This window comes from Phyllostomus discolor, chromosome 3 (assembly GCF_004126475.2).
Source record: "Phyllostomus discolor isolate MPI-MPIP mPhyDis1 chromosome 3, mPhyDis1.pri.v3, whole genome shotgun sequence".
In the NCBI taxonomy this organism is placed as follows: Eukaryota; Metazoa; Chordata; class Mammalia; order Chiroptera; family Phyllostomidae; genus Phyllostomus; species Phyllostomus discolor.
Genome location: NC_040905.2, coordinates 2,060,574 through 2,087,979, shown reverse-complemented (window position 1 = coordinate 2,087,979; position 27,406 = coordinate 2,060,574). Strand labels below are relative to the sequence as shown.

General features: G+C 59.4%; 1 protein-coding gene across 1 annotated transcript in view; it reads right to left on the bottom strand.

Moving 5' to 3' along the window:
- Window positions 1–6,974: 6,974 nt before the first annotated feature.
- The window catches only part of ARL15 (ADP ribosylation factor like GTPase 15), a 281,488-nt gene continuing 261,056 nt past the window's right edge, over window positions 6,975–27,406 (bottom strand). The window contains exon 5 of the mRNA XM_028519713.2: window positions 6,975–8,807. Within this exon, the coding sequence (XP_028375514.1) occupies window positions 8,655–8,807 (153 nt within the window). The 3' untranslated portion in view covers window positions 6,975–8,654. The remainder of the gene's footprint in view (window positions 8,808–27,406) is intronic.

The window sequence follows — 27,406 nt, the reverse complement described above, 5'->3', positions numbered from 1 at the left end:
CGGCCTGAAACGACACCCCGTTACCCGAGGCTGCTGGGGTGTGTCCAGGAAGGCACTGTCTGGGCGGCCTGTGGGCTCCTGAGACCTTTGGGCCCATTCCGAGGGTGGGAGGGCACAGCCCCCACTCAGCACCTGGCTTTGTGGGGACGCGCCCAGGCCACCGGTGGGCCGCAGTCCAGTCCTGCCTTCACCGCTCCGGGCAGGGGGCTCTGGGGCGACACACAGGCATCACTCCAGGGAGGGAAGCTGGTCTGGGGTCTCTCCTTCGCTCCCTAAGTCCCAGGGAGGCCTTGCTGATTCCACCGTTGCTCCCATTGGCAAGCGCTCTCCTGCACACCTGGCGTCTCATCTCGTGGACTCTGCAGTGTCACCTACGAGACCGTCTGAGCTTCTCTTCCAACCGCCGCCCCCCCCCCCCCCCTCCACCGCCCAGCCACCTCCTGCCCAGCAGCCGCGTGGGGCCGCCCTCCTCAGGCACACTCCTGCTCCCTGGGGGCCCCTGGGCTGTCTCCAAGCTCTGTCCCAGCGTTCGAGGCGCCCCGCCGTCTGCCCTCAACCCAGCCCTGTGCTCATTCTTCCCTTCGGGGCGAGGGGACGGCAGCTGCAGTCCTGGCCTCCCACGTGCCTCTGCGTCCCTCCTTCCTCCCCGCTCTCCGCTCCCTTTCCCTCCAGTGCGCGCTGCCCAGGGCCTGGCGCTCACCTATAAATCTTCCTGCCCCGCGCAAACATGTAAAATATATATTGCATGTCCAGCCTGTGATCAACACCATATAATAAGTGGGGGGAAGTGTTTGGGTTGGACATTGCAGCACACAGAATTATATAAATAGTGGTCACTTCTTCCACTTCCCCGGAAAGTTACGACCAAAGCTGTTTTGTTTAAAGTTATCGCGAAAGCAAGTTAAACAACTTCATTTTCTGCCTATTAAATCAGGGTAGAGCAGGACAACTCAGAAGCCCCGTTTCATAAGCTGATACACAGGAGCTGGCGAGCGGCCACAAAGGGGGTGGGGGTGGGGATGGGGGTGGGCGCAGGCTGACCGGAGGGGCCAGTGTGGGAGCCTGCTCCAGGGGCCCCGGCCGCGCAGGCGCCTTCGACCTGCCGCTCCGCGCCCGACCCCGCGGTCCCACTCGGGATGTCCATCCCACGGAAACCATCTGGAGACGGGCGCTCCTCCTGCTCGGTGGTGTTTAAACAGAGGTCCCAATACCCAGTAACAGAGGGTGAGTCAGACGGCGGTATTTGTAAGTGCCGGGCCGCCGTTAGAAGTCACGTGTCAGGACAAATTCACCGCCACCGCAACACGCCCCTCGCTTAGTACTCAGCAGAACGCACGTTGCAAAGTACTATGCACAGTATGAGCCGAGTTTTGTGAAATTACGTCTGGACAGAAAGGGGATTAAAGGGGTGTGCGTCACGATGGTACTGCCCTTCTCCCCGGGGTCACAGTTCCTTTCTGTTCTCCCCTTTGCTCGCCTTCGTGTTTTCCACGGTGAGCGTGGGCTCCTCCTCAAGTCGCTGACGAGGCACACCTTGCCTGTATGCAGTCCCAGAGCCACGGAAGAAACGTGTTAGGCGTGAAACCCTCACCCGGAAACCTGAAGCTGGCGGCACCCGGCCACAGCCGTGAAACGCCGTGTAGGAAGCGCTGCGAAATCGATGCTTTCTTCGTTCGTTAAATATTCTGTGTTTAAATATCTCCCACTGTCTCAAATTTTATTATGGGTTTTTTTTTTTTCATTGTTAGTTTCAGCCAGAATCCTGAGAAGGCCCATACTCTGCTGATGTTTGCAGGCCCGCAGACTCTGGGAGGCCACCGGCTTCCTCCCTCCCTCCACCTCTCCTTCTCCCCATGTGCCTGAGGAACCAGCTCAGCCGTCCGGTCGAGTTCCCAGTAGTTTGGATTTTAGCACTCGAATCCCGGGGTGGGGTTTAAAACACGTCTCTGCTCTCGTGTTTTCTGCAATTGTTACATTTAGAGGCGTGGTTACACTCAGGTTCAATTTTTCTGGGCCAGAGCACTTTGTAGGGGACGGGGCAGGGGTGGGGTGGGCTGTTCCCCTCTGGGCGGTGGGAGCGGACACCAGGGCTCACATCCTTCGTCTCCTCAGGGGCAGAACCTCGGACTACACAGCGTGCATTTTAATTTGTCTCTGTTACCGTGTGACTTCACTGGAGCCTGCTTCCTTTACCTAAAAGTTTGGGACGACTTGAAAATAACAAATGGAACGGAAATAGGGTTTTTTTCAGTGGATTTTTTGATCCTACCCACACACCCAGACTGGTCCACTGCAGGGGGGCGCCGTGTTTCCCCGAAAAGACACGGGGACGCGGGGCTGGGGGCTGGCCAGGGGGGACCAGTGTGGGCTTAGGTGCCCAAGGAAACGAGGTCGGCGCTGCTGCAGACTTTGCAAACGTGTTCTAGACCCTACACGCATTAACTTCCTGCCGAAGGGCCGGCTTTGCCCAGGCACCGTCTTGGATTAGATTCTCAGTTTAAAGGGGTCTTTCCGTGTCCCCGATCTTCGACCAGGAGAAGGCAAAGCCGTCTCCTGAAACCCAGTTGAAACTCCCAGCTACCAACGAGGTAAAACATTCGGGGGGTTAGAGAGCTGACGGGTCGTAGATGCCTCTGTCTGGGCATCTGAGTTGTGACGCGCTTCTTACGCAGGAGACCTCACTGTTAGGCGGAGTAACACACAGGAGAATCCGCTGAGAACTGGGCTCTTGGAGGTTCCACACGCAACGTTTCCCATACAGGTCACCCGTCAGACCGACAGACAGATGGGTGAGGCCCCGCTGTCCCGGAGAAGGAGGCCGAGGCCTCGGAAGACGGGGAAGAGGGCGAGCAGGGGGCGGCTGACGGAGTGTGGGTTTTGCACGGAAAGCACTTTCACGTGCTGGACACATGCTTGGTCGTCACAGCGATTACGTAGCAGGACAAAGGTGCCAGCTTTGCGGAGGTCTGTGCAGAAATGTGCTAGAAAGAGGCAAAGGCTTTTCCATTGTGTTTACATTTCTAGTTTTATTAGTGGTCTCCAAAGAAGCGAAACAGCTTTCATTTCAAAGACGATTTTAAATCTTGAACGGTTAAATTAAACCCGTAATTAGGACCAAGAGAAAATATTAAAAAATCCACAGAGACTCAAACAACAGCTGTATTATAACAAAACGTCCCCCAAATAAAAGAATTCTGTAGGGCCATAGACATGACCCAACATCACCAACGTCGGAGGATGCAAAGTCCTGCCGAGGGGGGAAGGACGCCTGACCCCTTTGGTGCAGGGTGCCGAGCAGCCGAGGATGGCTGGCAGCCGGTCAGGGTCCAGCAAAACCTGACAAAGGAAGGGAGGAGGAGTCGGAGCCCAAAGTGACAGCGGTGAGCGCGAACCTCAAAAAGGACAATGGTATGTGGGGTCCTGACCGGTGCCATTGGAAAAACCCCTGGGAAGCCACTTCCCACGAGTATGGACTGACCTACCCCGAGTCAAGGAAGTTGTAAAACGAGTGGACAGGGTCTAGAGCCTGGGCCAACGTGCCGCTGACCGTGGGGAGTGACCGCCGGACCCACTGTTTGCATTCCTGCCTCTGCCTTTCGACGAGCAGTTTCTGTTCCGACCGAATCTTCTCGTTTTTAACTCAGTCTGATATTTGTATGTCTGATGACTTAAGAGCCGACAGTCTGGCCTTCAGGGTGCCCTTGACACGCATTTTTGGGGCTGACCTTGACACACATTAAACACAAAGCGGCCAGAAAGCGTGCTTTTTCGACAGGAGCCTCTCAGGTGAGAGCTGTGGTTTCCCTTCCCGGTCCAGAAACCGCCTTTCCCGTGGCTCCGTGGGAAAGGAGCCTCCCCAGTGCCCGTGTCTCCTGCGAGCCCACCCGGACATGGACGGACACAGCCCCGCCGCTCACAGAGCGGTCAGTTGCCGGTGTCTGCCCCGGTGAGTCGCTTCTCAGCCCGGGCCATGGCGTCCTGGGCTGGAGCTCCTGCCCACAGGCAGGGCTGCCTGAGGCCCAGCGGTCTCAGGCCAGCGTGAACCATTGGCTCCCGCACCTCCTCACTTCCCGTGAGGACACGGGGAGCAGAGGCCAGGGAGCTGGATCCCCCTTGGGGGTCAGCATGTGCGCACCCTGTCCCCGTGGGCATGAGCCAGGCTTTGCTTTCTGGGGACAACAGTGTCGGCCAATTGCCACAGTGGGCCGTGGTGCTGCTGCTGCTGCTGCTGCTGCTGCAGACCTGGCTGGGCTGGCCCCGTAGGATGTGCGAGAGCATCCAGAGCATCGGAGGAGCAGGGAGAGACTTCTGCATAAGAAAGAAAGGGGGGAAGGGATCGCCCTTCTCTGGTGTTTGCAGATCATCTTCTGAAGCGCGACTGGAAGGCAGCTCCAGGTCAGCCCAGGAGCCGGGCTGAGCCAAGGGAGGCGCGAAACCCACCAGGCCGCTTCCGTCTGCTCCAGGCAGGGTGGGGGCGGCCTCACACGGTGTATACTGACGTGAGGCGGCTGTAAACCACAGAGCCCTCGTGGAAGTGGCTGTCCCCGCAGTGTCCCCTGGAAACACCACAGAGCACGGGGGTGGGGGAGGGGCACGGGCTAAGCCTGAGAACGTGGTAGCTGACCTTTTGCAACCTCGTGGAGCAGGGAGGTGGAGCCAGATGAGAATACAGAGAAAACCTGAGAAAAAGCACACGCTTTTTACTTCCCCGTTTTGCAGAGGAAGGGGGAGGACAGCCGTATGTTGGAGAGACTCTTCCTGGAGCCTCGTGCATTCTTTGCGCTGGCTTCCCCGAGGGTCACTTTAAGGAAAGTTTGTCCCAAGCAGGTGACTGACTCCCCAGGACAGAAGGGATTTCCTGCTCCCATGAAGCAGCAGGTGGAAGGAAAGTTTTCCGTTTAGGTTTTAATTCAAAGAGGATGGGAAAGGGGAGGGGACTGACACCCCATCTTCGGCTCCGGTCTCAGAAGGGATCCTTTTCAAGTTCCTAAATCAGTGCGGGGGCTGGGGGGAGGGGAGGAACAGGGGCCAGAGCCCGGGCTCCTTCTGTCACTTCTTGCATCCGAGCTGGGAAACCTTCACCCCTGAGATGCAAATCACTCAATCTGGCCGACTCAGCGGGTGGACCCTTGGGAGCCGATAATTCCCAGCAAGATGTGATAATGCATTTCCCAGCGCGAACTTCAGAGCTTGGGGACTGCGGTTGGGGGAAAGAGGAGGCAGGGAGTCCCCATTCTCAAGTTTCTGCATAACAAAGGCAGACCCTCCCTCCCAAACGCAATGAAAACGAGGGACCCCAGAAGGGCCACTCCCCCTCCCCCTCCCCCCTCGCCACATACCCCTTCTTTTCTCCCTGCACCGATAGGTCAGGAGGTTAATGAAAATGCGCTCTGAAATTATCAAGACCGTGAGCCAGGCATGAGCATTAGATTTCCACTCAAGTAGGAATATTCTGTCTGGACATTAAGAAAACCCCATTGGCTCTAAGGTCTCACGGTTCTGTCCAGTGGGCTCGGATGGGTCTGAGGTGCTCAGAGGAGCCAAGTGCTGCTCGCCGCCCACCTGGGAAGCAGCACTGGGAATGAGACCCACCCCCCAGGGAGGCTGGCGCGGGAGCCCGCTGGGCTGGCAGCGGGGAGCGCCAGGATGCCACTGCCCTGCTCAGGGACCACACAGGGCTGCGGTCAGAACTGGTCATCGTCTTTGATGTGACTTTTCTTTTTGCACCTTTTCCTTCTCTCTGTCCATCTGTTTTTTTAGGTTTCTTTCGCACTCTTTGTCTTTTACGGAATATTCTCATCCTTAAGGACGGACCTGTACGTACACAGTGCTTGCTCTCGAGTCCCTTAAACATAATTGCCTTATTTCCTTCGGGCACCGGGCGCCATCGAAGGGAACAGTGCCCAGCCCCCAAGGCTGAGAGAGTCGCCGCAACAGCAGACGCTCTGACGGCAGGATACGCCTCACGCTGATGTCCCCTCACTCGCTCACTCGGGAGGACGGGCTCTAATGAAGCAGGGGACAAACCCAGGGGAAAAGTCACTTGCTTTTTTGGGTCTTCTAAGGTTTCACGATGGCCTCAAAGGAAATGTGACCGCATCGCTTGTTCTGACCCAAGGGCAGCGGAATCGGGTGTGAAGACTTAAGCAGGCACCTCGAGTGTAAACAGAAATCTGGGACTCCCAGCGCTGGAGCCAAAGCAGTCAGTCTGAAAACACCAGTTCCGCTCAGTGTTTATTTCCATTGGGAGACAGGGGACCTCAGGAATGGACCGCGGACAGCACCGGCTCTCTGGCCTGGACTGGTCCCCACGGTCCCCACGGGTCTGTCAACCTCTAGGCACAAATGCAGGACTTTTCCAGAGACAGACAGGGTAGCAGGGCAGCCAGTCAGCGGCCGATACTGTAAACAGCAGCAGATACAAGGTCTTGTCGTATAAATTGATTGCCATTACAAAAAGGCAACTGTTTTAGCTAAAAAGGTACGAATAACAGGTAACTTCCATAACCGTAACAAGAAGCAAAGTGAGAGAAAGGTAGCAGACTGTTTTTCCCGTGTGCTGTTGGCATACTCGAACCGAGACACCTGTGGCACCTCACGTGCAAGGAGGGACGCGGCACCCAGGGCCACCCCCCACCCGCGCGTCCCCGCCAGCCCCCTCCCCCGCGTGGCTCTCCCAGGCGCAGCACATTCCAGGGTTACGAGGACAGGGTGCTGCTAGACGGGAGGCAGCGTTATCGACAGTTGCGGCGCATTAGGCGTCAGACAGAAACTTGTCAGAAACAGCTGCTGTTGGGCACTGATGGATCGTGTTTTCGCTCTGCCGGCTGAGGCGCCGCAGACAGCCGTGGGTCTGGGGACAGGCCCGTCGCCGCGCGCGCTCGCACACAGACTCGGGAAGCCGTTTAACAGATGGCTCGGGGGCAGTCAGCCGCAGAACGCACTGTCTCAGAAAGACAACACTCTACACTTAATGAACTTGCAGAGAAGGCGATGCCTGGAAATCGTTTATTTGTCAGAGAGGAGCACGCAGGGCAGAACAAAGCGGGGACCGGGAAACGGGTCTTCGGAAGAGGGGCTCCGTGCTGCGCGCCGGTCACACGGAGTGAGAGCAGTCGAGGAGGCTGCGGACGAAAGAGCCCAGGAGTCTTTCTGACGCGTTCAATTACAAAAACGCTGACGCAAGGGTTTAATGTCTCGAAGGTAACGATTTCGTTAAAATCCGCCCACGAGATGAAACCCCGAAAGCGGGAGCGAAAGGGCGCGTCTCCCGGGGGGACCCGGCGCCGCCGCCTCCCGCCGCAGCACGGGGCGAGGCCGTGGGGCGGGGAGGCGGCCCGGCCTCCAGGAACCGCAGACAGGTGTTTACTGCTCAGGTGGAGGGAGCGGTTTGCTGTCATCAGCCACTGAGTAGTCTAAGAGGTCAAAAAATCTACAAAATGCCCCAAAGAGTATTTCAACCATAAACCTCAATATCCATAGATTATTCTTGATTTAGAAAAGGTCAAAGGAGCCAAACTCCAGTAAAACTGTACATTGATTTCTATGTAATTTTACCATTTAAATTCAATGAAAAATTTTTTTTTGTTCCAAAGATGGAATCTGGGCCCTAAAAGCATTTCCTTGGTGCAGCCGAGCACGTGGAAACCCTGAAAACAGAGGCTCGGCAGGGAAGCCCGCACAGGCCCCGTGGTGCCGTGGTGCCGTGGTGCCGGGCGGGGCGCCGACGGGCTCCACTGGCCACACAGCGTGCCTGCGTGCCGGAAGCGCGTGCGGGGTCAAGGCCAAACCCTCGCCGGTGCGCGCCAGACTTCACTGGGCGGCTGTTAAAAATGTTATCTGTTACTGTAAAAATTGTTTTTCCTGTTTTGACCAGACACAGGACTTCTAGAAAACGACACCTGTGACTTCACGCAGGATGATCTTTCCATTGAAAAACTACTGGCGGCCCCAATGAAATGGTCATCGGCGGTGAGGCATCGGCCCGGCCCTCCCCCAGCTCCTCCTCGGAGCTCGGCCAACGCCTCTGCCCTCGAGGGGGCCGGGGACACTCGGTGTCGTGAAGGGGGCAGGAGGCAGCTCGTCCTTAAGCTCTCCCAGTCAGTTTGGCGGAATGTTCCTTTCTGTTAAGGAAAGTGACTGCAGTGTCTGGTGCTCATTTTCCTCCCACGATCTGCAAGGCCAGTATACAAAAAAATGAAAAAATACAAGAAGATACAAATAAAATACCCCCCCCCAAGAGATCTTGGACACGGTGCACATATTCGGGGGGGCCCAGTCACACAACACCCCGCCCTAAGCCCAGGGAGGTCGGGCCAGGGCCCCGAGTCTCCCCGAGTCCGTCACCAGGGACGGGGTTCTGGGAGCCCTGAGTTCCGTGCGTCTCCGCGCGCAGAAGAGGTGCCCAGACAGCAGGAGGAAGAGACATGCGTGGGGAGACAGTGGCAAACAGAGCGTGGGTCCTCTCAGTAGTGTGTGCTTGGCGTGCGCGTGGCACAGCCCCACCGCGCAGGGTGCCCGCCCTGACAGGGACACGAGTCCGGGACCACCCGAGGGAGACAGACCCCGCAGCCCCGACAGTAGCGTCCTGACGCCCAAGTGACAGTGAAACGGGAAACGGACGAGGCCGCGGGCCCCGCCCGCTGCGCCAGGGTTCACATGCGCGCGGCGTCCTGGTCCTTCTCCTCCAACAGGCGGATCAGCTGGCAGAAGCTGTCTTTCAGGGCGTCCACGTTGTCCAGAGAGCAGGGCTGCAGGATCCAGCGTTTCCCACGGGCCAGGGGTTCGAGTTCAAAGTATTTTTTGACCTTAAGGGGAACAGAGAAGATAAACGTGTTATTCATCGTATCAGAACTTTTCTCCTACCAACACTTTGAGAGTGATAAAGTCGGGGGGGGGGGTTCCCAAGGAGAACATATCTGAACGGGGATGCCCGGAACTTTCCAGAAGCCCATCCACAGCTGCAGCTAGAATGCGGGTGACGTGTGGCCCCAGGAGTGTTTTCTTGAGGGGGTGAAGGGCCCCTGAGAGCCCCCACTGCATCCGGACACTCAGCGGCATGGGGGCACAGCACGCGGCCGATGCTGGGCCCGCCCCTCGCCCGCCGGGGCAGCTGTGGGGAGCAGCTCTCGCCACGTCGGCCACTCACTCCCCGACAACCCACAGCAGTGCACGGACTCTATCGATCACCTAGGACCACTGATTTGATGGATCCCACACAGAATAAAAAATGGGATTTCACTCATCTTTCCTCCCTCTTCTTCAATCTCTACTGTGTGTTTCTGAGACATGGTTTTCAGGAAAGAGGAAGGAAACCAAGTGCATGTACACGTGCATGTGAACATGTGTGTGAACATACATACATATGCAGTGCTTCCCAGCTTTTCCCCCTCCTCGTCCCGAATTTTCAGGCAGGGACGAATCAAGATCTTGTAACTGGCATGTGGAGTGGAGTGTCTGCTATCTAAAACACCTGCCCGATTAGTGACCAGTCACTCGTCTTGCTTAGGGTGTCAGCTGGGGTCCGGATAGGTACCTAGAATTACCAATTTCGGACTGTCATGGCTTTCAGAAGTACTGATGATCTCTCAAAGGGCAGAGGTCAGAGTTCATGAATCGACCCCCACGCGCACACACATCACACCAGGGCTTTCACAACATAAAACACAGGCAGAGCCGGCGCCAGAAGGGGCCTGTGCAGAAACACCCTGTGCCGACAAATTCCACCAAATGCAAGGCGCCATGGGGAATGACCTCGGTCAGTACTTGACCCGGACAAAAAAAAGTGTCCTGATCTTCACGCCACTCCCAAGCGTGGCTGCATTGTGCCTGCATCATCATGAGCGCCAGGTGAGTGTGAACAGTGGGGACACACCACTCAGAGTGGCATTAACATGTGTGTGCACTTCCTATGTGAGTGAGCAGGTACAAATGACACTACGTGTTCATGCGAATTCGGAGGCCACAAAGAAGCTGGCAGGGGACAGCCCCACTGTGTCGCACACATCCTCCTCTGGGTGCCTGCAAATTCATAATAAACATCACGTTTACTAAAAAATAATAATAATAATGAGAATTGAAAGGCCCTCATCCATTTCGGTTCTGAAGTATAACAAAATCTCATTTGCAGTCAGAACATGGGCACATGGCTGCACAACAATTTTTGTCAAAGGCTTTTTTTTTTTTTTTACAAATCACAGTAAGAGGATTCTCTCTCTTGGAAAATGTAAACTCCAATCTTTCGGTTTCCTTTCTTCAGGACACTGAACACAGCCCACCCACAAGAGAATCTGGAGTGGCTCACGGAACCACCACCGTGGGGGGGCCAGCCTGCCAGGCGGCAGCCCAGGGGGCCACGACCAGCTCAGGGAGAGAAGAGTGGGCAGAAGTGGGGGGGATGGTGGGGGTGGGGGCCCGCCGCTCCGAGGACCCCGAACCCAGAGACGCCTGCTGCTCCCACAGCGGGAGGCTTCGGGTCCCACTCGGCGGTGGGGGGCCCGCGGCTGCGATGCCGCCTCCATGCGCCGGGGTACGGCAGGCCAGCGCCCGGAGGGTGGCCTGGGGAGGACACGGGAGTGCCCTTGCTGCATTCTGCCACACAGAACCTGCAGGGACAGCCCCGAGAGTGTGGCCAGCTCCGGGGGAGAGCGCTGCCTGGGGCGAGCCAGGCCCTGGGGGTGAGAAAGCAGCAGACACACACAGGCAGCGTCTGTGACAATGACACCAACTCCGCTTCCTCCGAGCGGCCCTTTCGAGGCCCGCAGACTCGGTCCTGGCAGCACGGTCACAGCTAATCTGAAAACGAGGTTAGATTTACACAATCACGAAATGTGATTTGTGACATTTCGCAATTCGGCCCAGACGCACGCACGGGAGTCAGGTTTGCAGCTGCCCATTAGTTGGTTTCTAGGCAACCAGACACGCGGCCCATCTGACAGCCACACTGGGAAGATGATGAAGACGCGAAGTTCCCAGCACTGCTCTGGCCGCACTCAAAACGTGAGGGGGGCGGGCGTGACGGCAGGGCGCTCACCAGGTCCTGGAGCCTGCTGCGTGGAGCTGACCGGCGCGGCTGGGTGGCCCAGGTGACGGAGACTCTCCCGCCGGTCCCCAAGCAGGCGGGGGTCCCGCCCGCCCCGTTCACCCCGCTGGCACCCACAGGATGCCTCACCTCTCCAGGCTGTCCGTTTTAAATCCAGTTTGGCACTCTGGCGACACTCACGGCTGGGGAGTGACTGTGCGCCCCCGGAACACCGCTTTCATCACCCAGAGTTCCAGGTTTCCAGTTCAGACGCGGCACACTAACCTGGACTCCATCTCTGCCTCCCCGTCTCATCCCAGTAAAAATGACGGACACGCTGAACTTGCCCCTGGTTTTGTTTTGGGTTTTTTTTTTGGGCCCTTCCACGGGCTGAGGTATGATTTTAAAGACAGGTGTTTAAGCTGAACCAACACAAGTCACATGCACACATCTGATGCTACTGCTGAGATCCTGTCATGCGAGGATCTACTTTTTTAACGATGGACATAATTTTTTAAAGTTATTTTCTCACCTAGGTACAATTTCTGACTCCAGAGAAAAGGAACTGAAGCCTCTGACACAGAGGGCCGGCTGCCCGATGTCACAGTTAGCTGGGAGCTGCGGGGACTAGGAGAGGGTGGCTGCTCTGTGCTGGCTCCTGGAGCAGCGCTTGGCTGCCTGGCAACCAGCGGTCTCGGGGTTGTCTTCCAGACAGCCGGAGAGGGCGGGCGTGGGCTCACGGCCCCGTGTCCACCCTGGAGGTCGGACAACAAAGCCACGGCGAGTGGCTGACCTGCAGCTGTGTCCCGGGGCCCCCGCACCCCTGCCCGTGGCTGGGGGCAGGCTGCGTCACGGCACGTGCCACGCACACCTGCGTGGACCGCAAAGACCCGATTTCACGAGAGAGGAGTCGGTGCCCTGGCACAGCCGCTAACGCCTGCGGCAGCTGTCCACCCAGAGAGACGCGAGCCGCCCGGCAGACCCACTGCGGGGCTGCCGTCCTCACGTTTCCTCGGGCAGAGAGACCCCGCACGCAGCCCGTCCCACGTGCCGCGCCTCGAATGGGGTGGTAGGCCTCACAGCCAGAACAGGAGTCTCCACCCTTTCTGGCCCGCCGTGCCGGAGTTTTTAGAAGTCGGGTGAGTAGTGTCTGACTGTGACGACAGGCTCAGAAATCCCACCCAGCGCATTCGACTTGAACGGTGCGCCGCCTGTCCCTCCTTGTTCTGCTGCGAGCCACGTCGGGGGTGCCCAGGCGTGGCCTCCTTCTCCTGCAAACCCTCTGGGGGTGGCAGTGGGAGCCTCTGGAGGGATCACCTGGTCTCTGTGTGAGGCCGGGGGTGAGGGCTAAGCTCAGGTGTCTGTGAGCGGGGCTCTGCCCCGTGAGAACAAAGGTCGGATATCCGAACGAGCGAGGGAGGGCGCAGGACCGTCCCGCATGGCACCGGGCTGTGCGTCCTGGAACACGCAACCCCCGCGGCCGGTGAACCCAGTGCCACGGGCACCACCCAGGCGTTGCTGCGACTAAGCTGCCCCCTCCCACACCCAGAGCACCACCTGGGGGCCCTTCCCTGCCCTCGGCCGGGGCTGTTAGTGCCTTTCCCACATGCCCACCACTGGGTGTCTGCTCAACCCGCCCTCCCTTCCATCCCCACCTACACACAGCACGCACGCTCTCTCTGAGGACAAACCGGCAGACTCAAGGGCCCCTTCCCGAACTTGGGGGTGGCTGTGGTGGGGTCACAGTTATTACAAGGAGCTTTGGGAACCTGCATCCTGAAAGTTGGCTTCACACAATGTCAGTCATTCAACCCCTGGTGCTTCCTGATGAGACAGGTGAGCACACAGAGGCAGCGTGGGTGTTCTTTAAGGACGGGAGAGTGTGGGGGCAGCGTGGGTAGGCTTTAGTGACAGGGACAGGTGAGTGCGGAGGCAGGGGAGGTGGGCTTGGACGGGCCACCAGGGCCTGTGCTCCGCTGCCCGGCTGGGGTTCCTGGGACACAAAACGAAAGAGCGCCATGTGAGCAGTGCCACCTCGGGGACCGTCCGCATCATGTGCGCTGTGAGGTTACGAGCCCCCCGCAGCCTCTGATGCCGCCCGGCTCCTGCAGGCTGCACTCGTGAATGACGGCGCCCTGACGGCCCCGGGGCTGGAGGGCAGGAGAGCTACAGGTTCACACGGGCGGCACGTGCTCATTCGGAACGATTCTGGCCTCACCTGAGGTGATCTGAACAGGACGTGTCTTGGCTGAAGTCTGTTGAACTTTAGAAACAAAGGCAGCTTCTTGTCTCTGGAAAAGGGATAGGTCTCACAGAGTCCGTGGGACAGTGACGGACGGCAGAGACCTAGGGACGTCCCGGGGGAGCTGGGGAGTGGGCACGGACCTCGGCCCGGTCAGCGGTCCTGAACCCAGGGAGCACCATACATTTTTCTGCTCATTTTCCACACACAGCGAGTCCACGGCACAGTTCGTGTTCTTCCAAGAACGACACGGACGATGCCCATGTGGGGCAGGTGCACACTGGTTTTGAACCCTTTGGTGAAAGCAGCGCCTGGCGGGGAAATGCACCCCAGGGCTCCGATGAGAGGACGCTCACTCAGGGGGCCAGGGTGGCCCTGCAGCGTCGTGGGACTTTGCTCCTGCCTGCCTGTCACGGGGGGCGGGAGCTGGCGCACCTGCACCCCGGCTCCTGGCTCTGACGCCGAGCGCCGCCGCAAACACCGCCCGGAGGTGTCGCGCTGGGGAGATGCTCCATTCGCACCGCGCGCCTCCCCTGTCCGAGGCCCGACGCCAGGGTGCCTGGCCCTGCGAGTCGTGTGCTGGCCATGGCTCGGAGCATTCGAGCTCGGAAGCCTGCGAGAGACAGCCAGGGCCTCTCCCCAGAGGCGGCTGTCACACACTCACCAGCGCCCCCGAGTGTCCGCACCTTGTGCACGGGGTGTTTGTAGAGGGGCCCCCGGCTCTCCTGTCGCAGCCGCAGAAGCTCACGGAACAGGCCGAGCTTGGTGACCTTCACCCGAGTCAGTGGGGCCGAGGCCCGCACTGGGGCTCCGGGACCGGGGCCGGAGACCGAGTGCCAGGGCGGCCTGGGATTCCTCGGAGTGCATTCTTGGCAGCTGGTTCAAAGCGAGGTCCGTCCGCAGAGCAGCCCCAGCTGTCCCCACGCCTCACCGCCCGGGCGCAGGACTTTGAAACCCTTAGGAAGGTGCTACATGTGCCAGCAAAGGCAGAAATAAGCAGGGTGGGTGCGCTCGACGTGCCACGGTCCCAACGACAGCGTGGCTCCAAGCAGGTGTTAGTCCTTCCCACCGAGCACTGACCAGGGCCCAGACACGGCAACTCTGTGGCGACCGGCACACAGGGACGCCGCGGAGGCGCATTTTGAAAACGCGTGACTGCTTTCAAGAACGCTAGGTGTAATACGGAAGTGCAGTTCTGATAAGACGGCTCATTTCTCAGGCAACATGTGGCCTGTCTGACCTTGGAAGAGCGAAACACCAGACGATCCACAGCCGGCGCAGCCCGTGGCCGAGCCTCGTCCTCACGGGAAGCCCTCCTGCCCGGCAGTAGCGGCCGACACGCACGGCCCGGTCCGCGTGTGGTGACAATAAATCACACAGAAACCGGAACCCGCACAGAACTCGGCGCAGCCTGGAAGAGCAGGTACCACGGCCCCACGTGCTCCAGCGGTGGGTCTGAAAAGCACTCCTACTTCTGCTGAACCTGCGAACCTGGAAGGGCGGGACAAATCACGTCTGTTTTTGCCTTCTGGCATGCCTATTTTTTTTTATTCCATCCCAAAAGCTTGCTCATGGGACGATGGCTGGGGAGGCACAGGTTAGGTGTGGGTGTGTCCTGTTTCAGGGACGAGGGCATCTGCCCACCCCCCACCCCCCAGGCGTGCCCTGCCCTCCAGGCCGGCACTGGCCCCTGCAGGCGTCTCCAGGTGGCGAGGAGCAGCCCGGCAGTGCTCCTCAGTCCCCCCAGTGTCCTGCCGTCAGCGCCAGGGGAAGCCCTCAGGGTCCAGGAAAGTCTTTGCAAGGCAGAAGCGGTGTCCCTTGTCCCTGAAGTGGAGGCGGTCCCCTCCCAGCACCCGGGCGCCAGACATCCCCTGTGCGTTGGCGAGACGGGGACACGGCCTTGCTTATTCACGCGTCTGTGGCTGCTTTCCTGCCCTGGTGGCGGGGTTAGGACAGGCCGTGGAGACAGCGTGTCCCTCAAAGCCTAGAACATTCACTCTCCGGCCCCTTCCCGAGAAACAGCTGCCAGGCCTGGCCAGAAGTGGGGCGCAGGGAGCGCCTGGCAGTACCCTTCCACGCCCCCACCCACCAGGCCCCCCTTCTTTCTTCCGGCTCATGCTCGAGGGGCGGAGAGAGGCTGGCCCCTGCCACCCCGCCAGCTCCACAGACGACCGCAGGTGCCCAGGCTGGCGTCTGGCAGAAGGGGCGTCTCTCGGCACAGCCTGGGCTCCCCTCCCTGCGCCCCCCTGGGCTCTTCTGTGGGGGGGCTCGCTCCAGGCTGCGAGGACGGGCTGGGGCACGGGGTGACCCGTCGGTCCTTGGGGTGGCTTTCAGTGCACAGGGGTACTGGCCATCATCACTTTCGGTTTTTACAAAGCGATATACAATTTATTAAGTTTACAAAAAAACCTTTTTAAATTTACAAAGAATGTCATTTTTCCTGAGGCAATGACATTTGACCTAAGAATCTAGGCATTCTGTGTACACGTCTGGTAAGCTCCGACAGTCCCTCCGGAGGCGGAGCCCAGTGTGGGTCCATTTGCACACCGAGCGAAGGCCGCGGGACAGAACGGTTCCTGTTTGGCCCCTTCCAGAAAAATAACCGTCTTCACTTTAAACATCACAAAAATCCACTTATAAATTCAAGCGATTTAATTTTCTTTTTAGGCATTTAGACTGTCTAATAATCAAGACATCTCAGTCGTTAAGAATTCTCTCGCTCCCCCCGATCGGAACGCTTCGGCCTTCCTCCCACGCGCCGGGGAATTCAGCGCCCCGAGTTCCGGTGCCCCTCACGCCACCACGGGCCCAACGCCCCTCTCACGCCTTTCGAAGAGGGGCCGAGCCCGGAGCCGCACACTGCAAGCGCAGTTGTGTCCGCCTCTGCTCCCCGAGCTCCGCGCGCCCGAGGTTCCCCACGTCGCGGCACGTTTCCGAACCACATTCCTTCCTTCCTACGGTGGAACGCCGCCGCCCCGTGTGGCCACATCACGCTCCCTCCCCCGAGTTCAATGGGTGTTCGGGCTGTTCTACTTTTTGGCTATTACAAACTGCGTTCTGGAGCCGTTGCTTTCTCCTGAAAGCAGGAATTTTATAAATTAATCGGTCCAGATATCAAGACTCAGAAGGGACAGCAATAAGCTCTGTTTTCACCCAGATTCATGGGGATGACACAGACTTGGATAATTACTCTCAAATTTTTGGTTTTCACGTGCCTAAGCCCTCAGTTCCTGGAGGGCACAGCCAACAGGAAAAACAGTGTTCTCCCTGACGTCCCTAGTACAACGCCAGACATACGGGGATAGTCGTCTGTTGACTTACTTTCAAGCCAAGGTAGAGAGCTGACACCATAAGGAGAGGGGCAACCAGATTCTACCCCCTCTGAAAACGTGTGTGAAGGGAGGGGATGGACAATCGGGGGGCAGTCACCACCCTTCACGGTCAAGCGGGCTGAGGTTCCCTGCAGGAGCGGGGATGTTGGGAACAGGAACAGTTTCGGAGTTGAGGCCTCATTGGTTTAAACTCCGTTCTGCATGTGCCCACAGGCAGCTGCGGCAAACTGTTTTGCAGACAGAGAAGAAAACAACCTATCACAGGAAGCGGAACCTCTCCAGTGAGGGACGCACAGGACACCTCCCCCTTTCATCTATGTCCAAGCAAAGCAGCCCGCTGATCTCGCGGGCGGAGAGCGCTGACAGCCGCAGCCGCGGGACACCTGCCTCGGCCCGCGGGCGCGGGGGCGGCCAGCTTCCCCAGCGTGCCACTGCCTCTCCCCGGCTCGCCTGCTTGTCTGGGGTCATTTCCAGTCTGCTCTTTCCGAAGAGCACCCACCGTTTGGGTGCTGCCCACTTTAGGGCGTGGTCCCTGCTGCTGCCCCTCCGTGCTGGGACAACACTCAGGCATGACTTTACTTCACACCAAGGAGTCAGGCGCCGTGAGGCGGCGGCAGCCCATCCACAGGAGCCTTCTCCTCGGCACCAGAATGCGGCTGTTGAAACAGGTCTGCCCATGCGCGTGAGGTCCAGTCACTGGTGTCCCGGACAGGAGACAGGACGAGGGTGTGCCAGCCCCAAACCCGGCAGGGACTCAGCCGTCGGCTAGGCAGGCATGCCGTGCATGCGCAAACGAACAGCTGTGTGACTGGCTGGCTGGCTGGCTGATCTACATGCAGCCACCATGAAACTGATTCTTTTAAGGTGGTTTTTGTTTTTGTTTTTACTGAACACCCATCGGCGGTGCACACCGAAGTCTCCAGGTGGGCAGATACCCCGGTGCCACGCGGGGCCGGCTGAAACACGAACTCTGTGTTTCACCAGGTGAAGCGGTGCTGACCGCCAACCACCGTGTCTGGCTCCGGCGCTGACATGGGTCGGCAGAGTCTGATTTTGCCTCCTCTGCCTGCTGGACGCCGAGGCTGGAGCTGGCCAGTGGGGCGTGGGGTCTTCCCACCTGAGAACCCACACTTCTGTGTTTTGGGGTCGCAGCCCGGGATCCAGCGAGACGGCATCGGAGGAAGGAGCCCTGGCGTTCGCCAAACCCAATTCAGCAGGAACACCCGACTTCCGCCCCCACAGACGCACCTCACCACCACCTGGGGTCGCCTGACAGCAGCTCGCCCGTGAATGACAACCACGGCCCTCTCCCTACTCTGAATTTCCTCAAGGAGCTCCTGCCTGCTTTAAAACTGGCCTCGGGCCACCCGAGTCTCCGCAGCACGCACACACGTCTGTCAGCGGCCGCCCGGCCAGACTGCCGGCACGGGCCCTGCTTCTGCGGGGCGGGGCTCTGTCCCTGCCCGCTCGGGCCCGGGCCCTTGGGTGCCACCAGGGTTCCTGGCCCGCAGACCAGGACAAATCTTCAGCCGGCCCGGAATGAAGTCTCCTGCAGCGAAGCTCTCTGGACGAGCCCCCACCACCCGTCCGTCTGGGACAAAGGACCCGCCGTGGGGCCGGGACAAGACAACGGTGGGCACTGACGCTGGCTGCACGGCAGGTGCGTGCACGGTGCACACCTTGGCACCGCCCTGAGGTGCCGGCTCTCGACCGGGGCTACCGGGGCGACGGCTCCTTGTCACCTCTGCTCACCGCCGCTTCGGCCCTCTTCCCGGTGCTCCCGAGGGCGACCCCAGCCCTCGGCCCCACGGAGGAGTCTGACGAAGCGCGGTGCCCACGGGTGACGCATGAACCGGACAGGAGCACGTCTGTTTCTCTGAAGAACTCACTGGAGCATGTTCACAGGACTCTGCGCAGGCAAGTCACTTGGAAGCACCTGCCGAGTGAGGTTTGGGGGGGACGCTGAGGCCTGGGAGGGGAAGGTGCAGGTCGCTGCCCCCACGCCGGCCGCCCTGGCTCCATCTTAGAGACACAGGCGCTGAAACCACAGGGGACGATGGCTGTGTCTCCTGCGAGAGTGAGAGCACAGGACTCCCGCTGACGGCCCCACACTCAGGGGCACGGCCACGGCCCGTGTCGGAAGATGAGTGCCGTTTATATGTCTTAAGTCAAAGTCAATTACTTAGGGCATACATTCACTTGGTTTTTAATGATGAGGCACTGGAGCCAACTCTTCAGGTCCACGGTCAGAATGAATACGGGTGCCTATCAGCTCCAGTCCTTCAGCGCAGTGGAAACAAATGAAACTTCGTAACTCAAATCCAGACTCACCTGTCTTGCAGCCTTGCAGCTCCCTGTAGAGACAGTCAGAGCTACGAAGGTGGCAGCCGGGCGCCTCGTCACCCAAGTCGGCACCTCTAACAGCAGCCGTGACGCTGTTTCGGATGCATTTGCAAACCACTCCTTTCTGGGCAGGACTCACGCCCATGCCCTGGGCAAAGACGTGGGGGCCAGACGGCGGGCCACCCGCCGGGAGAGTGCACCCCAGTGCTGCTCGGCTGTGCCCCGGATGGCTCCCTTCGACAGGCGCCGCTGTCTAGGCAACAGGCAGGCTTGGCGCTTTGCATCACAGCCCGTTTTACCTGAAATTATCATCTGTTCCTTCCCAGCCTCACCTCAGTGAGTCCCCATTCATGAGAGACGGCAATTCTTTCAGCGCGCTGGGAAACAAACGCCACGGTGCCAGCCCCTGACAAAGGGAGGCTCTGTTTTTACCTGGAGGCGCGGGCCCATCGCAGGGTCCCATAAACTGGTGCCTGTGAAGGGCCCTCGCCTCTCTGTGCATTATTTCCCATCAACAGGTCACCGGTGCCTGGTCTTCGCCGCATCCAGCGTCTGGGGAGCGGACCCGAAAGGACTCGGCCTCATGGCAACACCTGGTCTCCCCCACAGAGAGCAGAGAGGACGGGGCTGCGGACGGGGCTGCGGACGGGGCTGCGCAGGAGCAGCCGCGGGAAAGGGGTTCCCGCCCACCTGACGCCAGCTTCCCCTCCCGGTGCTGGCGCCCACGGGGCGTCTCACCAGCTGAATGCAGCGCTGTGTGCGTGTGCAGGACGGACCAGCCTGGGCCCCTCCCACGAGGTCCGAGAGCCCAGGCGCCCCGTGACTGGGCCACGGGCTGGACTGCCCGCTGGTGCTGCTGGAAGGGGCTCCTGACATGACAGACCGTGAAGCTACCTGGTGTGACCCCGGGCTGCAAGGCGCGGATTGGGAATGAAATGCACCGTGTTCCGGAACGGGGTTTGCCGGGCTCTGGCGTGACCACTGCGCGTCACCAGGGCCCAGGACGGGCCCCGCACAGCCCGGGGACGGAGAAGGCGACAGAGCCACGAACACGCACAACATCCCGGGCGGAAGTTCTCGACCGGAGACCCCAGTGGGAGGGACTAAACGAGCTTCCCTCTCCCTCTCTCTCAAGTTAGGTGGCCGAGGCGAGAACGGACTCAAGGCCCCACGTGATAGGCCGTACCCACTGGAACCGGAGCGCTCCCTCCACGTGCGAACGACTGTGTGCAGCCAGGGCTGGAGTGGCCCGCCTAACCATCTTAGTGGCTTCTGCATTTTTATGAAATATTATAAATTAGACTCTTAGAGTTCAGATTTAAGAAATCTGTTCTTGCTGTATCACAGATGTTTAAAATATTCCTGTATCTGCACAAAGCATAAGAAAGCTCTGGAAAACTATGAACCCTTGCACACCCAATGTTCCCCTCCCCCACCTTCCCTGCTGACAGCTGGGTTTCATTTGAAGAATTTCACGCTGAATAAAAAGTGCTATTTTGACCATGTGGCTCCAGAAATGTGAATTGAGAGTCTATTCAGATTGTACGCAAGTGACTGGCAGGGGGTGGGGGGCGCACCGAATGCACCAGAGCCTCCGCCTCCAAGTGCCGGCGAGTTCCGGGGACGAGTTCTGGGGACGGACACCACCCTGGCAGGGGCCGGCCGGCGGGGAAGTGCGGTCTCCTGGCGGGGGCCACTTCACCCTCGCCACCCCATGGCCCTGCCCGGGGTGCCCCGGCATGCCCGTCCTTCCACAGTCCGCCCAGCCCCGCCTGCCCACGGGACACTCGAGTTTGCTCTCTGAGACGTTCCCCGCAACGGCGGTCACCCGTGGACACCGACACGCCCCTGCAATGACTGGTCTCCGCGGTTACGGGTAACGCTTCAGGAGAGTTCATGTGCGTGTTCGGTTTTCCCGGGGCAGGGCTGGCCAATCCTAGCGACCTCGGCGTGGGAGCATCTCCCTGTCCCATCTGAGGGCTGTCTGCACGTCTGGGCCTCAGAGCCGTCTCCAACGCCACTGCCGTTTCAGCTTCCCGAGGAGCGGTCCTGCTTCTCTCAGCAGCCATCGAGCTCGTTTCCCCGAGTGACCCTCAAGTGAGTCACAGGCACGAAAGTGACTCCTGTTCTGTGACGTGTACGACCCTGGGCGGGGATCACGCACGTAACGGCACGTGCTGGTTTTCTGAGCCTTTTTTTCTCACCTTCAGGGTCACACCGTTCCTAGGATTTGCACACTCGCTCGGTGCACAGCGAGCACCACCGTCAAGCAGATCACTCCCCACGGACACAAACGCAACGCAAGGTGCTCGGTGCTGAATTTTGAGGAGGGCGCCGAGCACGCGTTTGGACCCGACACCATGGTGCCGGGGCCGGTCTCAGAACGAAGGCGCACACCCAGCTTGCGCTGCACGGGCGCGGACGGAGGCTGACACCAGAGGCAGGTTGGCATCGTCGGAAAAGCACAAGCCCGTGCAGGGGGGTCCTCTGCAGGACAGGGAAGGCTCTGGCCGGAGGTGGGGTCTCTCCCCTCCGGGACCTTCTGCAGGGGGCTAACACTGCCCCCCAGCCCCCTCTTAAGGCAAAACAACACCCAAACAAGTGCACCACGGAACGCCGCCTGCCCGTGGGGCGTGTCTCCCCCACTTGTCAGCACGAGGAAGGCAGCCCAGTGAAAATCACCGTGACGGACACGCTCGCCTCAGACACCCTCTGCGTGCCCACCCTCTGTGGGCCGTGAAGACTGTGCCCTGGCCCAGAAAAGGGGGCGGAGGGGGCCACGGCGGACTGACAGTGTGGGAGGGTCCCACGGGGCAGGGAGGATTATTAGCTTTTTAAAATTTATCTCTGGATTATTACTGGACTGACTGGAAACCACAGGCCGGGCAGTTTTTGTACTTAAAAAATATATATATATATAAAATAGAAACACACACGTGAGCAAATCAGAACACTTTTCTAATACAATAAAAGCGCACCTGTCGGCAAGGCAGAGGCAGAGGCAGGCCGGCAGCCGGGCTCACAGAGAGACTCGGCGAACATCTGCCGCGCGGCTGCGGAGGACGTGACAGCCGACAGCAAACACTCTCCTCTTACGGCGGCATCTCCTCCCGCGACAAAGAAAAACGCGCGTGCCTTGTAACCATCACAGGTAAGTGGGGGCTTACATCAGTAACAAGTCCCCTACGTGTCCAGGGTTTGTCCACTTCTGACCGGGGGTGGCCCTCCAGGCGGGCGAGAACACCGCTCAGGGCTCCGGGCTGCTCCAGCGGAACGCGCCCCCCCAGGCCGCGGGGCTCAGGCGCGGGCGCCCGCGCTCAGAGGTCCGGGTCCCGGAGGAGAAGGGACACCGTCCACTTCCTGCCCTTCCCCAGACGCCCTTCGGGGAGCAGCGACAGGCAGGAAGGCCATGGGAGGGGCCGGGCCTCCCCGCCGCCACCCTGCACCAGAGCTGAGGCAAAGCCTGCTGGAGGCTGTGAGATCACCTCCCCCCACGGCATTTTCGTACGGGGGTCTCAGCCTGATTTAACGTCACCGCAAGCAGCAGCCGCACAAAACCCAGAACTGCATTTACTACAGAGAGGTGGTCGCAGACCGAGTGCTCCCGAAACCACCCATGTCGCCCGCAGAGAACGTGTTTTAGGGCTGTTCTAGACCAGCTCTCATCCTCCCTGTGGCCCAACAATGGACACGTGTCGCCGATGATGACCCCCTGCACCTCCCAGGAGCCGGGGTGCTAAAGGGGAAAGCAGGCTGGAGCGGTGCTCGACCCATCAGGGAAATTATGGGGGTCTCCTCTCTTCTGTCCTGACCTTCTGTGTCAGCGGGTCATCGCCATCGTTTCCCCCCGGGGGGCCACCTTCAGGTCTTGGGGAACAGGGGCAGTGGGCCGTGCAGAGAACTGACACGGGGGCGGCACCGCTTTCCGGGGTCAGGCCCGCTCCGGCTCCCCCCGCCCTGGGCCCTCGTGGACGTGCCTGCCGGCAGCACGGCCCGCAGTGGGCCATGGACTCCAGTCCTTGGGGACCGTGTCCGTGGGGGAGACCTTGGCTGAGGTCAATCCACTGGAAGGAAGGACCTGATGGACCACAACGGGGGAGATTCTGCAGTAGGTCAAACCTTTTACAGAGAAATCCAAGGGACTGAACAATTTTTTAGCTGTATAAAACAAACGATGCTTCAAATATAATTTTCATGCCTTTTTCCGTCCTTGTTAGGGGGTGACAGTGCTTGCGTGGAGTTTTTTTGCCTGTGGTGTTTTGGGGTGATGGAATTTTAACAGCCTGGCTGGTTTTTATCTTGTAGATCAGATATCAGATGTCATCCGGCTTTTTTAGCGCCACGTGATCGACCCCGACAACACGTTCCAAAACAACTTTTCACGGCAGGGGGACCGGGGGACGTGAGACCAGCAGTTACGGGACCTTCCACCTCAGGGCTGCGGCCGAGCTCTGTGGGGCACACAGCGCGTGCCCCTTCCTGTCCCACCCCCCCGTCCCACCCCTCTTCTCCGCTGCTCTAGGAGCCCCCCCCACCCGTGTTCCTCTCTGTGCCAGGCACTCTCGGAAGGCATTAGAAACACACTGACTTGCGGACTCTTCCGTCAACCCATGGAGGAAGGTCGACCATCCGAAACAGAGGAGGGGTGCCATCCTCGATCCCCAGATCCTGACAGGGGACTTAAGAGTTGGAAAATTTCAGTTTAAGTAGTAGCTAATAAGCGTGGCGATCAATGAACTATAAGCTTTTGGTCCATGAACGGAAGGGTGACCCACCCCGACTCCAGGAGACCACGAGCGGTCCCTCCTTTGTGCCTCAGGAGGACTGCAAGTGACTCAAGATGGTGTGTGAGCCACTGTGCTCCGGGGGGAGAAGACCACCGCCCAGGGTACAGCTAAAGACCACCACCTGGGGCACAAGCTTAAGACCACTGACCCGGGCGAGAATGCTGAGGTTGTTTCTTTAACCCAATTAACTTTTTCCTGAATTCCAAAACCCCTCACCACACCTTGTTTGTTCCCTGCTATGCAAACCTTGGCCTGGAGAGAAAAGACAAGACAGTCTGTTAGGGTGTGAACCCGCCACCTTTTCAGATCGCCGGCCATCTGAATAAAGCGCCCATAGAGATTCAACCGCTGCCTCTGCTCATTGGGTTTGGGGGTGACAGACAGCTGGAAGGCCGGTGTCTTTTCCCGTTTCAATTCCTGGTCCCTCACTGGCCAGCCACACCCTGTGCTGTGTCTCCCCAGCACGCCTTGCCCCGCTCTGGGAAGGCCCCACCCTGTGCGCGTGGCTGGCAGTCTAGCGTACCAGTGAGCCAACTGGACGGGGGCCTAACACCTATCTTTAAACCTCCGTTTTACCTCTCAGAGCTGTTCGGCCTAGGGTCAGGGTACCTGTCCCTGGCCGAGTTTCCTCCTTTGAGTGAAGCGTGCAAACTAACTGCAGTAAGAACAGCTCCCCACCTCACAGGGTTGCTGGGGGGCCCTGGGGAGCCAGGGTGGACACATGCTCAGACCAGCGCTCGCCGCCGCCCCCCACCCCCTCAAACCTCCTGCACAGACCCCGCTCCACGCCACCCCTCGGGCACGAGCTACGGGCCCCAGGTTTTATCGTTCCGGTGGTGTCTGCCCTGCCCCTGGCAAGTGTTCAACTGTCTTCAAGGGCAATTATTCAAATATGTGTATTTATAAACAAGCCCTTCCCTAGCCCTTCCCTATGAAGTCACAACCCCGAGGGTTTAGACTGAATATAATCTTTGCTTTTTCTCGTTATCTCGTTCTCTCTCTCTGTTCAGTGTTTTAATCAGTTCGTTATTCACACACACCAGAGAGTGGGTGGGACGAAGAGATTAAACAACACCCAGACACACACACACACACACACACACACACACAAACACACGTCCCTGCTGGCTCCACATCAGATCCTTCGGTTTGACCCCACCGACGTGCTCGGTGTCCTTCTCCGAGCAAAGCCTGCCCCACCCTCCCAGGACTCCAACCCACACCGGGAAGGCAGCATCCTGAACTGAACGAGGGGAGCCCCAGAGCCGCTGGAACCTGGGCCCCCGAGTGCTCCCCGTCTCTGCAAACACGCGGCCTGTCACCCTCCGGGGCTGCCACTCCTCCAGCTCCTCTGCTCCGGGGCTTCCCCACCCTCCCCTGTCACCTCTCGTCTGCGTTCCCCTTGACATCCCTTCCTCGGCCCAAGTTCTGTACAACTGCACCTATGGATGTTCACTGGTTCGTTCGCTCGTTCATTTATCCATTCATTCATTATCAAGGCTGTCCTCTCCTCTGCTAGAGAGCAAATTCTCCGGGCTCTGAGCGCCCTCCCCAAAGCAGGCCCATCACCCACCTCGGCGGACCCTGCGGCAGGGGCAGGGGACGTGTCACACCCTGACACAGGCCAGCCAGGGCAGAGCGCCGTTCGCTCGTCCCTGTGTGGGGGCTTTCTGACTCGCAGGCGCTGTAAGGTGGGCCGGAAAGGCCGGCCCGGCAGGCTGCGGGGTGAGAACAGCGGTAACCATCAGGAGCTGCGGCGGACACGGACAAAACGGCGGCGGGCGCAGAGAGGAGGGGCGAGGCTCCGGGTACAGCCACTAGCCCGTGCGAGAAGGTGAACCAAAGCAACCGCACAGCTGTCTACAGTATTTAATTTTGCAGAGAAGACGCAGCTTCTGGCAGGGGCTACTTTCACGACTCGATCCACGTGAGACCCCGGGCCGGCGGCCACCCCGCTCCCTCATTTCGGCGGTGCAGGTGGAAGAAGCGGAAGGAAGAAATGATGCCCGCGCGTGTCGGCCCCACCTGCTCTTTGTCTCCGGGAGGAGGGGGTCGGAGCGCCCAGCACAGGTTTTGAATTTCACTGCATCTAGTAAGAAAGATACACTCCTGTGTTCTCAACTTGGCTTTGGACTTGCCAAGGGTCTTGATGTGGTTCACCCGCTGCTTCCCCATTTGGCTTCTTCCAGTCTGAAGAGAAATTCTAAACGTATTCAATAAACAAACAGGCTCAGAGCAGATTTAATCCAGAGGCACCCTGAGCTGTGCATGCGGGGCTGCACCCAGACGAAGGGTCACCGCGAGAGGCAGGGAGAAAAGCACGGGACTGGCTTCCGGAACACACGGCCCTGTTTCCCGAGGAAGTTCCTGCCCTGGTGGAAGGGGGCGCCTGTCTGTGAGGGCACTTTGCACGAAGTCTGCTCAGCACACACATGGCCAGCGTAGAACATTCTGATAGGAAGAAGGAAAGGCAAAAAGAGCCTCGTCTGGACCCAGGAAGAGGCTGGATGACGGAGAGACCTCAGGTGACCGCCCCCACAGGCTGTCACGTCCCCAGGAGGCACGGAGTCCCAACAGACCGCTTAGGAGAGCCGCACAACCCCCGGGGACTGGGCTCCTGTTCCCTGCCCTCTGCACAGGCAGACACGGTCCACCTCGGACCCAGACTCTGCCAGCCGGGAACTGCCTGCCCGGGCTTGTGGGGTGGAGCCGCCACCACAGGACCCCGCAGAGGGGTGGTCTGCCCGGGTTCAGTGTCCCAGCCGGAGACGGCGGCTCTCCTTTTCTCTTCCTGCCGGTGAGCCGAAGCATCAGACAGGAGACTCTGTGCCTTTGGAAGGGACCAGCCATTGGCTCCCAGGAAGGCCCGGCCCCCAGCAGCAGATGAGGGGCAGCGGGATCTGGGCTCGTCTGAGAAAAGCCTTCAGGCCCAGTCGTTGCAACTCTCCGAGAGCTGCAGCTCCTTAAGTGGGCCTCTGACATCCCTTCAGACGCGCAGATTAGCAGAACCAGCACAGACGGAATCCTCAAACGCTTCCCTTGGGAATTTGAACTGGGAGGATTACTCCAAAGGCTGGAGATAAGACTCAGACACCTTAGAGACCAGGGCTTTGTTCTTCAGATGTAGAAGCTCAAGCTCAGACCTTCCCACCAACTGTATCCTCCGGGTTGACTGGGAATCCCCAGGCCCTCTGAGGGCACCAAGCAAACCCCGAAACTCCGAGTCCTGCCCTTCCAGAGCCTTCAGAGGAGGAGAGCTGCCCCGCCCGTCCCCCAGGCCGGAGGCTGCTTACTCATTAGGGAACAGGTCCCTCATTGAAAATGCTGGTAGTTTACATCCTTAAATCCCCACTGCCCCGGGAAGTAGGGCTCTCCCAGGTCCTGGCTTGGGAAGAGCTGCTGTGGGGGGCTTTCTGGGCCCGCGGGAGGCCCTACTGGGCCCCCAGTGCGGCCGGCAGAGTTCACGCCACCCTGCTTCCCAGGTCACCAAACCCTGGTGTCGGGGGAGGGAAGGGGGCCTTCGGCTTCTCACGTTATGAGTCTGCCGGGAGTGCCCCGGCCACCGACACCGAAGCTGGACTCCTCACACCGTCTCTGGTCCACAGACACGGGACAGCACCGTGCGCCCTCGCGCCGCACACACCGCAGGGGTCAGTCCGAAGCTGACCCTGCAGACGGGCCC